Source organism: Sturnus vulgaris, chromosome 2, assembly GCF_052056855.1.
Source record: "Sturnus vulgaris isolate bStuVul1 chromosome 2, bStuVul1.hap1, whole genome shotgun sequence".
Taxonomy (NCBI): Eukaryota; Metazoa; Chordata; class Aves; order Passeriformes; family Sturnidae; genus Sturnus; species Sturnus vulgaris.
In genome coordinates, this window is record NC_142244.1 from 60,278,484 (window position 1) to 60,296,397 (window position 17,914).

At 43.8% G+C, this 17,914-nt stretch overlaps 1 protein-coding gene across 3 annotated transcripts in view; it reads right to left on the bottom strand.

Annotated features, from left to right (window-relative positions):
• Positions 1-13,774, bottom strand: part of DGKH (diacylglycerol kinase eta) — a 158,202-nt gene extending 144,428 nt beyond the window's left edge. For 2 of the 3 annotated variants that reach the window (XM_088159703.1, XM_088159702.1), the window contains exon 1: positions 7,188-7,373. In XM_088159703.1, coding sequence (XP_088015829.1) covers positions 7,188-7,361 — 174 coding nt within the window. In that variant the 5' untranslated portion in view covers positions 7,362-7,373. Of the gene's footprint in view, positions 1-7,187; positions 7,374-13,702 lie in introns of those variants that run through there. The other variant, XM_088159706.1, reaches the window with a different exon arrangement.
• Positions 13,775-17,914: the final 4,140 nt, after the last annotated feature.

The following is a 17,914-nucleotide window of genomic DNA, read 5'->3' on the forward strand; positions in this document are numbered from 1 at the left end:
TTATGGATGCCCCCAAGTCAGGCTTTTTCTTTTTTTCCTCCTGACATTGCTAGTAAATTGAGTGTCATGGCTTGAACTTAGTATTATACAGCTACAGTTACTGTACATATTTAGTAGCCTGCTCTCAGGTTTTTAAAAGAAGATTTTGGAAAATGCAACAGATTTTTTTCAAGGCCAGAGGGGAAAGGATAAAACAGCAATGTAAAAAGGTGGCAAATACAAAGATGAAAGAAAGAGTTCTCTCTCTTAATAAAGACAAAGTTCAGATACCAAAGTATCAGACTGAAAAAAACACCAAACAAAACCAGCCATGCTGTCAACAACTTTAAGAAGTTGTTGACATCATTTCTCCCTACATTACAAATAATAATAGAAAAATCTCAAAAATTTAATCCCCAATGAGAACAAAATACTGGTCTTGTGGTTCCTTTGCAAGTAAGCTCCTGAAGTATTCTCACAAGACAACATTAAACTATGTCTTAATTATCCCTGTCAGAGGAAAACAACCAAAACAGCATGACTACAGAGCATTTTTTAATATTCAAAGCTCCATATTCTGAGCATCAATGAATCTACACATTATCTTCTTGCTTTGCTAAGATATTGAGGTCTACAAACTATGTATGCTCTTCTATAGACCCCTTACTACAAGCATGGCTGGTCAGAGTACAAAGAAAATGAGAGGAACATTGTTTCTTTTATATATATATATATATATATATATATATATATATATATATATATATATATATATATATATATATATATATATATATCCTTTTGGAGTGTTCCAGAGCAAGAACACTAGTCTAAGCTGCCTTTTATTGTCTTCAGCTAGTCAAGAGAATTTCAAGGCTTCTCTCCAGAAAAGGCTTTGTGATAGCCAGATTGTTCTTTTAATCACTATTTCAAATACAAAACCACTGTAATTCTAGGTATTCTGCTTTACATATCCAAACTAATTTGGCTAGTCCAGCTAGTCATCCAGTAGTCACACAGCAGTCATACAAGAGTCTTGCATCCTGCATTCTGACGTAACTGCTGGAAACAATTCAAAATGTTTGCAAATGATCTATATAGCCTTACATGGATAAAGACCCAGCTATAGAATAGTCCTTTCTTGAGCTCTGGCATGGCTGTTATGTGTCTCTGGGACTCTGCACATGAAGTTCACAAGATAAGGGATTCCCAGTCATCATTTATTCTCGAATAAGTCTCTTCTTTTGCTTCTTAAAAAAACAGAAATTCTCCATAAAGTACAAAATAAACTCAGTGTTTCACCCGATCTTTTTCATAGAAAAGCATTCTCCAGCTGCTTGGAACAAAACATAAAATAATTAAAATCTTGTATTAAAGATGAAAGTGTGATTATCTTTTTTCCACCTTCACAGTTCACCCAGCTGGCTGGGGGAGGAAGAGGGGGAAAAGGTAATTCATGTTATCTCACAGTACAAAACAGCATTAATACTTTAAAGATTCCAGGAAAGGAGAAAAAAAAAAACAAACACAGAAACAAACACCAAAAAAACCTCAAAAGTAACATTCTTTGAAGACCTGCTTGCAAATACCTACTGAAAAATGTTACAAGCTCCTCCTTTCTGGTACTTAGCTAGCAATTTAAGCTTTGCCAATACGTGCATCACTAAAATGCCTTAGCAGATTTCATTTCAGTTTTATACAAACATGTGTCAGAATTTGGAGTGGTAATGACCACTGTGCCTTAAATAGTGTAACTCTTTCCATTCTAACCCTGCTTACTTCTGCATAGTGTGTTCAGTCATTTTTAACCTCCCCGAACTATCATGACTTTGCCTGAAATTTTCCTTTAATAGACTCTATTTTGAAAGCTTATATAGACACATGGCAATTACAAGAAGCAATAAATATTGCACACCATTTAATGCTAAAAATTGGTTTGCTTGGTTTACTCTAGAACAGAATCATATATATATCCATATCAAAACTTAAACATACTGCCCTGTGCATACATATGCACGTTGCATGCATCAGAAATACACATTAACAAATATTTCACTTGAAAAATAGGTTAAAGTCCCCGGGATGTGGTGAGATAAACAAATTTTCCTGATTTTACAACAGTTCTGGGGGGAAAAAAAGGTTGTTGAGATATTTTTGAGATACTTTACTAAGGATGGATATACAGTACATCAATTTAATTGCAGAAAGAAAATTATGGAAAATACAAATACTGAAGACACATATCCTGCAGCCTCTTCAGTCTGTTCTGTGAACACTACCAGGTGCCAAGAACTTGAGGACGATTGCTGTCCACTTCCTCACTAGTGACACTTTTCATATTACTGCAGTTGCAAAATACGTTACAAATTACAATGCATTTTGAAGCTGTGCAGTCACACAATCCTAATGTATATAAAGGATCTCCACCGGGGTAAACTTTGCTACCATGGCATTTTCCTGAGAACTTCTGGTGCATTAAAAAAATCACGTTTCCTTAACCAGAAAGGAATGAACCACTACTTAGTTGAGTAAATTGGGAACCATTAAAATGAGGAAAAGCAGAGAATGATGCTCATGCATTTGAACACTGGCATCACTCACATCACTTTAAATTTAGGTGAATTAATAAGCTATGGTAAACTGAGAGAAATGTATACCAGAAACAAACAGGAAGTGACTGCTGGGACTTGGCACTGTCAAATGTCACCATATGGAAAAGGTTAGAAACTTTTTGAAGGCTCAGTTCCTAAATGGCTGGTGTTTAGGCAAATAAAACCACAGTGGGGAATTTAATTAATTTACTTTTATTACTCCATAACGATTTAAGATATTAAAAAAAAATAATAACTCAGATAAGAACATTCAAGTAACAACTCTTGCCATTTAACTAAACAACACTATATTATCTCCACTAATTACAACACAGTCATGCTTCTGAACATCTCCCATGTTACAGCAATTTCACTAGTAACAAAAAGTATTTGAGATGAAGAAGAGGAAGAAAACTTTGTCCCACATACCTTATAAGTGTATTTATCTTACTCAATATACCACATTTTCTTGCATTTCCTAAATTATGCTTTCTGCTTTGGAATGTCTGCTTCATGCAAAAATAAACACAGGCCAGATACTCAATGCAGATTTGAGAGCAAAACACATCCAACAGAGCTTTTGCATTAACTGGACATGGACCCATTAAAATAGGAAGCCAGGTCAGTGATAAAAGTGCTACTCTTCATATCCAGTTTTTTGCAGAGTACTCATGACAAGAGTGGGAACTGTAACTGTGCTCATCTGACAACTATACTTCAAGTATCCAGGGCTGTTTCATGTATTAATGTTGTGCTGATCCTAAAGGTGAAAAGAATTCAAAGAGAAAAAGTGTGAGCTCTAATTTGAACGTTCCCTTCTCGACATGTTCCTGCTATAAAGAACTGAAGCAAGGCCATCTTTCTAAGGAATGTGCTTTGCACTGCAGCAATTAACTTTAAAGTAACTAGAAGCCAGCTGATGACAGGCAGTTTTCAGGCTGTAGCCCCAAGAACTGAAGTCATCTGTTTAAGGAAGGCACTAACTCTGCCTGTCTTAACCAGCATCTTTACAAATGAAGAAGCCAAATTTAACACACACATGGAGAACTTTCCATTACTTCAATCTCCAATATAACCCTGTTTGTAACCCAGTATCATCATATATACTACTTCAAAACTGTCTGACTACAGTTTTCCAAAGTTCTCATAAAACCAAAACGTATATTCTTAATTTTATTTTTACCAAGACACATTTTATGTACTAATATTCAGGTCTCCCAAAATGAGGGGGAAAGATGAGTAGACATTACAAAACCAAGAGTAGTTTCCATTAGGGAAAAGTGCTCAAACTTCACAGGGTACCTGTCACCTATTCATTCACTAGCATTTCCTCCACGGAACACATACAAACTCCACAGATACAAAAGCTTCCAAGATGATGCTTAAATATGCTGTCTTTAATCTCACAGAAGTCCTAATAAGTTTTGGTCCTGATTTCCCTAAAGGTACCTACTGTTACAGTGTCACTCCACGGCCAAGTATGGAGCTTTAGCAAACAATTCCTAGTGACAAACAACATGTTAGCCTAAAGAATAGTCCTTTAGTCCTTTACACCACTACTTGTTCCCTCGTCCTCAAGTTGGCAGACACCAGCACATGTTGATTTTCAAGTTTTCTGTTTGGGGTAATTAGCAAATGGCCACATTTTGACACAGATATGCCTTTAAAGTATTCTAAAAGTGTAAGAGATAGATATGGATAAACTACACCCATAACAGAAGTTACAAGGATGTCCAGCAGTATCACCAATCTGTTTCTCCTAGCAACCGACTGTAAAAGTAGTTCCACTGAAATCAAGTAAACAGTTTGCCAAGGAAGTTGCTATCCAATATGGGTAAGCTATGGCAAAACTGGACAAGTCTTCCATATAGAACTGTGAACCAATCATTAGCACATCACAAACAAGTAATAAACTTTGGTGTAATTACATCTGCCAATACAGTACTTTTGCTTTTCATCTTCTCATTCTCTTATTCACCCCCTGTCCTCAGCTAAACAATTAATTGCTTTTATTTAGGGAGAAAAGAGCAAAGAGTAAAAACTTCCTTTGAGAACTACAGATGTTAGAAGTTTTTAGGCTTCTGTTTGTGCTAGTGAAAGGGATTTGTTCTTGTACATATATTTCCTAAATCTTGTTCTACACACATTAAAAAAATCCACTCCTGAGTGATTCTGTCTGCAAAGTATCACCATATGGTAGCTTTCACAAATGATCAACTGTACCAAAACATCTAAAAATAACATCTTCCTTAAGTAAAATAAAAACAATTACCAGCAGAGACTTTTGGGTATAGTTCTGAGCTAAGAAATCAATACCACGTCACTGAAATGCTTCAAGTAAGTAAATAAGCAACCTCTGGAGAAAAATAGCACAGTCCTAAATGGCCCACGAGCATCAATGATAAATGCAATATACATGCTTTCGGTTCTTTCAAGAGTCTATTCTTAGATGTAAGACAAACCCAATCCATTTAATTAAAACCTTAGCTTACAAACACATCCACCAAGTAAGTGAAGCTTAACAAATCTAATTTGAATGAAAGGGACTAACTGGGTAAAAGAGCAGCTCCCTGATGTTCCTTGCTCTAGTGGTTTCATGTAACCACTGATCACCAACTACTACAACAGCAAACATACAACACCCTTAAACTAAATGGGAGTTGTCTGTCTAAATATAGCTACTTTTAAATAATGCATTGTGAGTTATAAAATAAAGTGCTACTGAATTATTTAACAGGGGTCTCATCTTTAACAATGATATATCACTTTTAATTAAATTGAAAGAAAGATGGTTATATTTAGAGTTGCATATTATTGTAAATTGCAGCCAGTAAAGGCAACATTTTAACTCAAATTATGTCAGCAGCCAGTTTTTCCTATATATATCTGATTCACAGAAATAGAACTGGGACTCAAGCTAAGATAAGCAAAAGCAAGACTTGCAGAGCTGTCTTAGATCTTCAGGCGATCCCAGCTTAGCATTCATTCACAGCCTTCAGACACAGAGTATCCCACCCGTCTCTAACAGTTGGCAAGAATTCGCTGGGATCTCAAGCTCACAAACCTGTGTCAGTAACATTCATAATAGGCATGTTTTCCTTATGCAAGTTTCAACCTCTATGAAAGCAAACACTCAAATGCACTTAATACCACTACAGCTAATAAAGGCGTCATGTTCTGTTACTTTTAAAACGTTCTGAAGACTGCGACACAGAAGGGTCTTAAAGCTGAAAGTTTGTGTAGAACTACATTTCCACACAATGCAACAGTTGTATATTATTTACGACAGTAACCTTTCAGCCAGACCTAATATCTGCAAATGCAGAATTAACATTTAGCAACAAAATGGAATGACACATCTTGTTTAGGAGGTTTCAGGAAAAAACTGCTTTCCACCTCACACAACGGAGTAACATTACTGTTTAACAACCACGCTTTCTGTTTAAAGCAGGCTGCCGTTTGCACGTAGTGCATGGAGCAAAAGCCCAAGGGAAGAACAGCACCAACCGGACAGAACTTCACAAGCTACTAACTTTAATGAGTGCTCTGTAGAGGAAACAACACCACATGACCTATTGTGTAGAAATCAAACCCTAAATGTGATCAGTCCAGGCCTGCATGGAGTCACTTTGCCCCTCAAAACAGACACTTCTCAGAAACACCCTGATCTTCATGTCATTGCATCAATAAGCTCTCCCCAATGGGGTTTTGTGCAGACCTCATCACGGACTGTGGATTACGCTTTGTAGAAAGTCATAGGATCCTTCTACACAGCAAGTAAGTCTGTTTCACTATTTTTATGCTTTCAAATGCCTGCTTGTTGATTTTACTGGGGGAAAAAATTTAAATAAATACACCATCCATGAAAAAAGTGAATTCCACTGGGACAACTTCGGCAGCCGGAGACAGCCAAGAAACTGCATTAACCTAAAATTCTGACAGCTGCTTTACGCATCCAGTGCCACGAGCGAGGATGTATAGAAGTTTACTTCTCTTTTCGCGAAGTGCCTTTCAAAGTGGAAGCCGCCTTTCCCTCCTTGGCGGCACTCTCACTCCCGAAGGGGAGCCCGGCGTGCCACCGCGGGCTCGGTGCGCGGCAGCGGCCCCCGGGACCGGGGGGGAACTAAAGAGGGTTGGTGGTGGTTATGGAAAGCGGTGAGGAAGGGCTCGCTGAGCCAGCCCACCCGCGCCGCAGGGTGGCAGGGCGGGATCCCCGCGGCAGCGGTGCCCGCCACCGAGGAAGGGGAGCCGGAGGGAAGGAGGGAGGGAGGGAAGGAGGGAGGCAGCCTGCCGCTTCCCCCACACCCAGGACGCCCGGCAGGGCAGGGCGGCTGCCGGGACAGGCAGCTTCCCCTCCGGCCAAGCGGAGCACCGCCGCCCCGGGGGGCTCTTCCTGCCAGCCGGGGACAGATGTGGACGCAACAGCTGGACGGGGAGGAGGGGAGAGGAAAGGAAGGAAGAGGCACGGCTGTCTCACCAACCCCCCCCGCCACCGCTCCCGGGGATGCGGGCGGGATGCAGCGGCCGTCCCCGGCTTCGGGCTAGCCCCGCTTCGGGTTGGGGATGGAGAAACCGGCCGTGAAGGCAGCGGGGCTGGCTGGCTCCTGCCCCCCTTACCTTGCTGCGGATCTGGCCCGAGGTGGACACTTTCCGGATGAGTTTCTGGGGGCCCTCGTGCTCCCCTTCGCTGTCCGACGACTCGTCCGCCGGCCCCGCCGCCGCCGCCGGGGTTTGGGGCTGGGGCTGCAGCGGGATCCCGGCGCCGCTCATCCCTGACTCGGCCCCGGCCATCTTCCCGGACTCCTACCGAGAGAAAGCACACGAGCCCGGCTCAGCCAGGGCAGCCGCTGCCGCTCCCCTCCCCGGGGAGGAGGAGGAGGAGGCGGTGCGGGAGGGTGGGGAAAGAGGCGGTGCGGGGGGGCGGGGACGGGGGCGGTGGCGGCCGGGGCTCTGGCGGAGCGGAGCGGACCGCCCGCCCGCCCGGCAGCCATCTTCCGCCGCCCCCTCCCACGGGCAGGGGCTACGGGCTGCGCCGGCCACCTCGCCCCGCTCCCAGGACCCGGGGCACGGCCACCCGCCGGCGGGCGGAGCCGGCCGGACGGGCCCGGCCCCCTGCGCCCCTGCCGACGGGGAGCGGCCCGGGGCGGCAGCCGGCTGCAGAGGGCGCCGGTGCCGGAGCCGGCCGGGCCGCCCCCGGCAGGAGGGTGCCCGCCCCGCAGGTGAGCGCCGGGGCGAGTGCGGGCGGCGAAACGAGCGGGCAAAGCGCCCGGCGCCCCCACACTGCCAGGGCTTCCTCGGACGCCCCGGCGTGGCCGGGAGGTGGGACCCGGCACCGGAGCCAGCACCGCCCGCCCCCGCCGGGCCGGGCACCCCCCGTGCGCGCCGTGCCCCCGGTGACCCTCGGAGGGCGGCGAATGCCGAGTTCTGAGCGGCAGGACGGCGAAACCGCGCGGGTGCCGTGCCCAGCCCTTGCCCTGTCCCGGCCGAGGGCTGTGCCGCTCTCCCCTGGGAGCGCAGGATCTCTCTGCGGGATTTGGACGGACCGCATCTGATGCGATGGGCTCCTTATCTGTCAACCCCGTGGTAACTATCAGCGCCAAAGCCTTGGACAGTTTTACTAAATGCATCTATTGCTTTCCAGTGATTTCCCCCTAATAGCCTAATTTTCTTGTTACTCTGTTCATTTTTGTCATTGTGAAAAGAGCAGGTCTTACTTCTGGGGAAAGAAAGGGTCAGTTTTCTTTTTTCATCTCATATCTGGCAGCTCGCACGATCTCGAAATGTCACCACATGTTCTGAATTGTGGGACTTCGAAATTATTGTGGCTTGTATGTAGTCAGTGTTCAAAATAAGTGTTTAAATCACAGCAATACTAAATAAAACACACAACTCCTAGCTGCATGGACCGGATTAAACATAAGAAAGCAGTCAATACTTGTGGCTTCTATATTCCCACAATTCTATTTATATTTCCAGAAAGGGGACTGACATCTCTTAACATGCTAATGTAATGCCGCAGTACCTAAATACAAAGCATTTAATGAGGAAAAGTAAACAAGTGTACAACCTATCCCGCATTGCGTACTCCTTGTCACAATCTGAATTTCAAATAGTCCAGAGTTTTTATAGTCCAGCCCATTTCTTTTATTGGAGTTTTTATTTCTAGTAGTGTAGGAGAAAGCAAATATTTCCATGAAGCCTTGGGTTTCTTCTGGCTTAGTTCTGTGTTACTGCACCAAATACTTCTAATACAATTCTACTACCCACCTCCACATAGGACCAATTGTGGAGGTTATATTTTTTTAAATATCAAAAGTAATATTTAAAAATTCAAAATATATATTAAGTTATATTTTAAATTAATTTTGATCAAATTACCGACATACTCTATTAAAATATTAATATTAATAAGGCCTAAATCCTATCATTAATACCACATCTCAAAATTATTGTGAAACTAAGGACTAATTCTGTCTTATCTCACTTTTCACCTGAGAGGGAGTTCTCCATTTTTCAAAACATGGGATCAGACTTGAGCAGGTGCAAATATGCATTGCTCTCAGTAGGGTAATTTAAGGCACAGCTAGGAAGAAAGATAGTTAAAAGCAATGTTTATGGACATGGTGTCTTTCCACCCTGTTTTCTTCCTCCTCCCCCATCTTAATTTCAGGAATAGCAAATTATGTCTCACTGTAATTCCTTAATCCTTTTGAAGGTAAATGTCACTTGAATATTGCAAGGGGACAACCGAGACATAGTTTCCTAGTTAATGCTAATGTATTGTACATAATAGTAAGTGTGATTTGAGAAACACTTGGTGCTAATGGAACACAAGCAAGACTGGCTACGTTTAATTCAACTGAATTAAATAGTACTGGCTGAACGATAATAGTTACTGCTAGAATAAATACAGTTCTTCAACTTCTGTTCATTTTTAGAGCTTAACTATGAGGACTAGTTGCTGCACATTTTCTGCACCATGCAGAGGGCACCATGCATCTTCACCTGGGCTACCCCACTGTGCTCTTCCTCACTTCTGACTAAACACAAAAGTGTTTAGGAAAGAAGGCACTGGCCTTTCACTTCCAAGCAAGTCTCTTTCATCACATCTTGGTAAACTTCAGAGTGCTATGAAAAAAACAAAATGTTTTGAGAGAACATAGGAATGTTCTCTCAGGTTACTTAATGTGAATATTTTAGTAGCAATTAACTAAGTCTGCAAATGATAGGAAATGTCCCACAGGAGCAGTTCAATGAGAATATGAGAACATGGTTTCTGTGAAGTAGGTAGTGCGTTCTGTGAAATTACAGGCTCTAAAGTCTGCAGTTGTTTAATGTTTACAGGGTTCTCCAAAATGGAGAAACCAAGTGTTAAGCATTGTTGAAAACACACAAATTACTCACTCATGTTAGCATAGAAAGTTGTTTCTACAAACATATACATTGCCCAGGCACAAAGACAGTTTTAAAGATATCACTATTTCCACTTGTTCTTCTTTTCAAAGGTATTAATTGATAATCAGGGTCCAGTTCCAGCCTTTGCCCAGATTAAGCTGCCTAAGCTAGCTCTGAAGATTGCCTCAATAAGAACTTGCAACTTGGGTTCTATCCCTTCATCTCACAGCTGGATTTCTCCTAGGTGATCGATGTCAGCCTCAATATGAGAAATATTGGATAGCACATTTCAGCTCAGTGACCACAGCTACAAATACTCTGGCACAAATGGTACCACTAGACTTCTGCAAGTTGGGCTCTTGAACAATGTGGGGCTATGCAGCCATTGAAAACACACACAATACTTGCACTTGCTGCATCTTTCACTTAACAGTTTCACACTTCGTAGTAATGACCTTAAATTTCCTAACTGAAGCAAGGGAGTAAAAAGCATAAATAAAGGTTGGCACTTAAAAAAAGATACTCAACTAACAAAAACCAGCTCTGCTGACATCATTTGTGCTACGGCAATTTGTATCAGCTTATGAGCTGCCCTTTATATACAATATATACATATTTACACTGTGATATTGTATACATTTAATATACATATATATACACTGTGAGAACATTTTAACTCAACCACATTGAGTCCCAATAATATGATATGTGTCACTAAAATGCATATGCAGTGTGGAAAAAATCTAAATACCCATGTACTCTAGCATTCAGTACTGAAAGTTATTATACAGATTACTGCACTGTTTGATTCCAACCCTAAAATTCATTCCTTTTGTAACAAGCATTTTTACATCTTTTTTTTCTAACTCACTTTGGCATCTGTAAACTAAAGGGTAATACTTTTCTATCCTTCATCTCAAAAAGTTGTTCTGCGGGAATTTGAATCAATAGTGTGTCAGATTAACAAAGCGTTTTTCATCGTATTTAAAAAATTTTGTTAAATCTCTCCTGATTTTGGTGGTTAGTGGTAGCTATGTTTTTTTTTTACTGGGCTCCCCACTCTGAACAAGTTCGTTTCAGACCTGACTGTCTGAACTCCCTCTGCAGATCGAATTAGTGATACTATTCTTTCTTAACTTCCTTGCTTAGCAAAGAGGAAGCCAAAATATAACAACATGTATCCATACCACTGTTCAAGAAAGTAACTACATCACTTGTGGCTTATTTGAGATGAGCCAAGGGAATCCTGTAACCTGTAGGTTGCAATATTAAGGAAACTACTAAACTATGTTGTATGTTTCACAGTGAAAAGGTCCAAACCAGGGCAGTTTTACCAAAGTAAACGGATGCTTTGTGAATGTGCTAGGACTTATGTATGCATTTCAACAGTAAGGTAAAGCAGACTCATCTCATATGAAATACAAAAGTTCTGTATAGAGCTTTGTAAATCATGTGTTATGCACATTTTTCCTACAAAGCCACCAAACCTCCCTTGCAGAGATGCAGGGTGAGCCTTACAGTTTAAGTCACTTTTACTTATCTTCGTCATGGGCTCTTACACAACTCTTACTGGATTCAGGAAGAGCTTTTCCATTTAAAAGTGTGCTGTGAGTTAAGGAAAGGACTTTATAGAAATTTGATGTCGTACACAGACAAGTCCAACCCTGATTGGCAAAGGAGAGGACTTGTGGATGCATTTAATGTCCATCACTTATTTCTCAGAACAGCTGTAGGAAGAGCGCTTCCCAAGAATCTGACAATTTGCATAGATTATTAACTTGCATAGATTCAAAACCTGCAAAAAATAGTTTTCCTTATCTTACTGCTCTTTGTGTTTTAAGAGCAGGGGGAGAGAGGTTTATATACTATGTTTTCCCTTTCATCATTCAGGTCTTCAGCTAAATCTCCCTTTGCCACCATTATCATAAAAAGCCTGCTTATGAGCAGATGGAAAGAACAATGTGGCTCTTGCTACAAACACCATGTATTTTACCAGCAGGTTACCAGGTAAAGGATTGAGTGGATCAGCTGAAATTAGAGTCTTGTAAAGGAAATCGGTGCAGTGGTTAACCTTAAAACTGCATTCATGGATGTACTCTTCAACAAATGCAGCAATGACATGATAAACATGACCCAAATCCTGGCCCTTACTGGGGGAGGGGGAAATGGAGGGGGGGAAAAAAAAAAAAAAAAAAAAGTGCTCCTTGTTTATCTAAACCGTGTGCACAGAAGGAAATGGGCTTGGATGCTTCAGCCAGGACTCTGCATTTCCAAGCGGAGAGGGGCTGCAATCCATCTGCCTCCCGAGTTTCAGCTGAGTTTTGGATGACGGCAGCAATTTAAATGTCACTGTTTAATAGGAAAACGCATTCGCAGGAATTGACTTCACTGCCTTCCTCCCACGATGTCTTCATCTCTACAGGCAAAAATCTCGAGTTTCCCTTGCCTGATCCTTTCAATGTCAGCTCCATGTTACCGGAACACACACACAGCTGTTTTCCCTATCACAGCTGCATCTCCGGCAACAGTTTTCGGGGCTTGAGGACTGCAGAGGGCAGCGAAGGGGGATGTTCAACTTAACAACAAAAATTAGGACAGTAAAAATATATTTGTGAGAGCTACAAATCCTAACAAGGAAGGGAGTGAACTTAGTTGATTGTGGGTGTCTCCAGGGCTCGGCTGCTGCTTTCCTGAGGGTGCGCACACCAAGCCACGGAAAGAATGGGTCTCCCCCGTTTGCTCTTTAAAACTGAGTTTACAAGTAAAACCTGGACCAACAAAACGAGTTAGCAAAACATGGTACAGCCATCTAAAGGGGAGTTTGGCAGTGGCACGGGTCCATGCTTCATGTTGCCTCTCCAAGTTCAGGGCCAGAGGCAGCCTAGCCTTGACCTCTTAGATAGCCTGATATCTCCCAAGCAGCCACCCAAAGCCTATTTTTAGCCCTCCCTGCCTGATGTGTGTGTGTGTTTGCACAATGGAGAAAAGCCCAGGAGCGGGACCAGACTGCCCTGAAAAGGGAAATCTGATTTTATCGCCTGCTGAGGATGCCGGTGACATGATTTCCTTTGGTTGGAAGGAGGGTCTTCGAGTTCCTTAAACAAACCGCAAAGGCACCTCACCGCAGCTTTCCTCCGGCCAGTTTGAGCGCTCCCCTCCCTTCGTAGCGGTCCAAAGGCAGGCACTTTCCCCACACTCCACAAGGCAGGGTGACAGCAGGGTACCCCCAGCCCCGTCCCGCTTTGCCGCCACGATGGGAGCAATTCCCAGTCTAGCGCCAGAAGTAGAAGGGGGGAAAAGTGTGTGTCTCTGGAAACTGCCTCCCAACGCTGCTTGGACACGTTGCTTTTTCTGTGCTAGGAGAAGGAGTTTAACGGTATCGACATCCAACCCACCCCCCCTCGGCAAAGTTGAAGGCAAGGCTCTCGGTGCTAATCCCAGGCTTTCCACCCGGGCAGTGAAACTCAGAAAGGGCAATGAACTCCACTCTCCCAGAGGGACGAGCTCGTCAGCAAATGGCCAGACACGGCGGGGGCGAAAGGCTCCCACCCCCCCGCTCCCCGCGGGGAGGGGACGAGCGCCGGCCGCCGGGCTCTGGCGTGGAGCGGGGTCGGAAGAAGGGAAGAGGGGGCTGGAGGGCACAGATAAGGATGATAGCCCGACCCCCCGGCTGAACAATACAGGCAGGAAAAAGGGTAGGAAACGCCTGTGCAACGGCAAGGCACGCATGTACCTACCAGCTCCTCCCAGGCGGGGCTGCGGGCGCTATAGGAAGGGTACCCATGCTCCTCCATCACCCCGCAGCAGGTCCCCAAGCTCCACGGGGAGAGCGCAGACGGGCAGCGGAGCAGGGTCCGCCGGGCTGCGCCTCCCTCCCGCCGCTGCTCCGGCTGGCACAGCTTTCCCGGCGCCGCTTGTCCTCCCCCCACCCCGGCCCCGCTCCTCCCTTTTCTCCCCCGGCTCTGTCCAGGCCCCCCCCTCCCTCCCCGCCCGGCTCCTTTCCCTCCCACGGCCACCGGGCTCAGCCCGGTTCCCGGGGGAGCCGGCCTGCAGCTGCCGCGCCGCTCACATCATCGCCGTCTCCCGCCCCCCGCCCTCCCGCCGCGCTATCCCGGGCTCCCCGCACGCCCGGCCCCCTCCCGCCCGAGCAGCCCAGCGGATCACGGGCAAATCGCCTTGGGTATAAGCCGGTTTACGGCCGCTCCTGCTGTCGGCGTCGCGGCGGGGATGTGCCCCGCGGCGAGGAGAGAAAGCCCCTCGGCGCGCCGGGAGCCGCTCCTGCCAGGACACGCCGCCTCCCTTGGCCCCCAGGCTGGCCCCGCTGGCCTCGGTGCGGGGCCGGAGTGCGGGGTCTGCGGCCCCGAGGGGCCCCGCTGGCTTCGGCGAGCCACGGAGGGAGCATCGCTCGTCCCGCATCACCCTGCCCCGAGCCGAACCAGGACGGGGCCAGGGTCAAAGCCCTGGTGTTGGGAAGACAACTCTGGCCCCACTCCTCCCCAAAGGCTCCGAGAGCGCAGTCCTGGGCTTTTGACACCCTTTGGATGTTAAAATGAGTGTGAAAAGGCACCTCGTTCCCCCGCAGCGGCGCCGAATGGTCCCACGGGCGCATTGAGGTAAACTCCCGGGATCTGGGACACGGCAAAGCCACTGATAAACAGAGAGCACGGATGTGTAGGCCATGTCTGACACAGGGGGGTTCTAATTCCACGGCCACCACACCAGCCTTATGGAGCAGCAGGATTTCTCTCCCCTCCATTACACCTTTTATTAATACAGAGTGTGTATACTTCAGCCTTCTTGGTTTACTAGATACCAGCATCCCCTTGAACACCAGACAAAGCATTACAACTCTTCAAGTGGATGTTGTATCTCCTTTGAACTCAACACTTTCACTCATTTGTGAATATTCCACTCAGTTATGGAATAGCAGGATATGTGAAAAAGTAGGACAGGAGAAGAGAGGAAAAAAATGAAGTTTAGTGACCATCCAAAATAATGGTGGTGTTCTCTCCACTTTCAGCCTGCCCTTTTGAATTTGCAGCTACCATGTTCGATTACAAGAAGTCATCTTCAGATCATATACTTGGTAAGTGCAAATGTATTTCACAAGAAAAATAAAGGAATTTGCATTTGTAATAGTTTTATTTTTATGTATTTTCATTTTCTTTGTGTTTTAAAGCTTTTTCATACCACGAAAAAGGCACACTGACATCTGAGCTTTAGCTTTTGCAAAATACATCTATTTACAAAGATGTAGGAGTGTTATAGGTGCAAAAAGATGAATCTTATCTACTCTTATAACTAAGGCTATAAAATACTCCCATGAAGTTAAGAGGGTGTGCCACTAAGCCAGGCCCAAAGAATTGCCACAGCAGCTCAGCTCATTTGAGGAACCGAAATTGCTACACTTCTTCCAGATGTAGAAAAAGGAACTATTTTTGTTGATAATAAGTTTATCAGCAGTGAGTTGATGAACTGTCTTGATGGTAAGAGTGTAACCTCAAAAGGAAGAAAACAAGATGACTTAACAGCATTTTGGTTTGTGGAAGGTACCTTTCTAGGCGAGCAACAGTTGCCTAAGGACATCTGGTCTCCTTCCCTTTGTTCCCTGAGTATGAGAGACTGCTGAGGAATGTCGTGTTATAAAGGGCTTTACACTAAGAAGGAGTGTCAGAGTAAGATTAGTCAGCTCCCCTCCTTTCCTCATGATGCACAGAAGGATCTCACATGATGGTTGTTTATACCTCTTGACATCTGGCCTCTTTAGCCTTGGTCATGCTGGAGCTTTGTGGCAAAAGTCACCTGCCATGAAATATGTGTCATTTATAGTCTCTCGCATTCTCTTGCTTGCTGAACCACAAAAACTGAGTCTCTTAAAACTCTAAGAGTCTTGAAGTTACTTCTCCAGTTCACACACTGTACGTCCCCTTTTGCCCTGAAATTCAGATTCTTGCTGTGCCTCTGGCCCCATTTTCTGTTTCATCTGCCCCGAATCTTATACCTATGACTAGATATGCAATTGTGTTCACCTTATTTCATCCCCTGGAGTTCAAACCTTTCCACTTTTCCATAAGTGGAAAGCTACTATAGGCCCCAGAAGATTATAACAACCTACTTAGGTTGGAGATGTATTTCAAGGTCTTGTTGAATAAGGACAGGCATCATATGCAGAATAAGGACAGCTGCATAGATCCTGCTGGGTCTAAGTGCAACCTATGCAATGCAATTCAGCTCAGCCCTGCCCTTTTGGGCTCCTGAATGCCAAACCTGATTTTTCAGTTCTTTGTAACAGTGTGACAGATTTCTGTCTTTGCTAAGGAGCCCTGCCTTGTGTGATTTCCCTCTGCTCACTGAGTCAAAGAGCACAGTTCCTGATGAGACTGAGGTCTCTGCAGCTTGACTGAACTGGTTGAAAATCACAGGCCAAGGATTTTTCTGGAAAATATAGTTCTGTAAAAGCCAACAAAGAATTTAAAGACAGATGTCAGAATCACAGGATTATTGGGGTATTTTTGCTGAGGGGCACACTGCTGCATTTACAGAGGGCCTAGAGAACTGAAGTGAGGCCCCAAGCAAAGATGTGATGACCCATCCTGATGGGGAAGAAAAGAGGTATGTTAGTAAGGGATAAAGGGATATGTTTAGTGCCTGCTAAAACAAGGACTGACCAACAGCTTCCTTGGGAAGATGGGAAATTGGAACTGGAAGCAGTTGGAGCAGGAGTGGACAGTGGTTCTACCAGGTCTACCAAACTGCATCAAAATATCTCCAACACAGCTTGGGGATCAATTTAATTTCATTCAGATTTTTTTTATTTTGTTCCAAGGCATGTTGTTTGTTTGGAATTATTTTGGTTTGGGTTTTTTTTTTTTATCTTTTCCAGTTTTTTTCAACTCAGTCTAGACATTAGAGGTTGAATTTCTTGGTTGTAGCCTACTCTATCTACTGTGTTCAAATATGCCTGATCTCCCTCTGTCCCTTCTGTTCCCTGCCCTCAATGACTCAGTGAAAACTTGAACAGCAAATCAAATGTTTCATTATTGACATTTTTTTACATGAAGTGGATTGAAAATAGCCTGCATTTTCTAAGCAAAATATTTTGGATATATGGGGCACACTTAAACATATGAGCTTTTATTCCAATGCGGTGTTTGGACAATGACAAGAAGGTCCCCACCACTTCAACCATTTCCATTCTCTGGGGGTGGAAAAAGGAACTTTCAATGTTTTTCTGAAGTTGAGGCAGAAAGGCATTAAAAGAATGAGCATTTCAATATTTTTCTGTATTTTTCCAACAGCATTACATTCAGCATATACAACATAGCAGGTATACACTAATTCTCATCAATTTATGCTAACATGAAATTTCCATCTTTACTTTGCATATAGTATCAAACCTAATTTGAATAAATTCTTCAATGAAATGTTGTTCTTCATTCTCTTCACTGTAAAGATGCCAGTTATTTTTTAAAAATAATTTTGCATAACATTCGAAGGTATGATTTTATCAATATGGTAGTTGGATAATTCCTGCCAGCCAGACAGGTAGTAACAACCTGAAGTGGGACATTAAAATGAAAAAATATATTAAAAGCAGAGTAAAATGTACATACCTCTGTGGTAATCCTTCAGATAAAACTGAAGTAACAAAATGGGTCATTTAAAAAACAAAAGTATATTTTTTAGTAACATCCTGACAGTTGCCTTGAAATCCACTACTTTCTGCTTGTAAGAGCATCTAAACTATTGAACAAATTCTGCATTTCTCCCAGTTTACAAGGCCTTCTGCCTGGAGCTCACATTGGCACCTGAGAAATGTTTTTAGCCTACAGTTTTCTTTCATGGACTTCCTCCAACGTGTGCATTCTTCCTCATCATTATTATTCCTCTCATTAATCTAACAACTGCTTCAGCACATACCTACCTTTAAGCAACAGGATGGTTTTAAA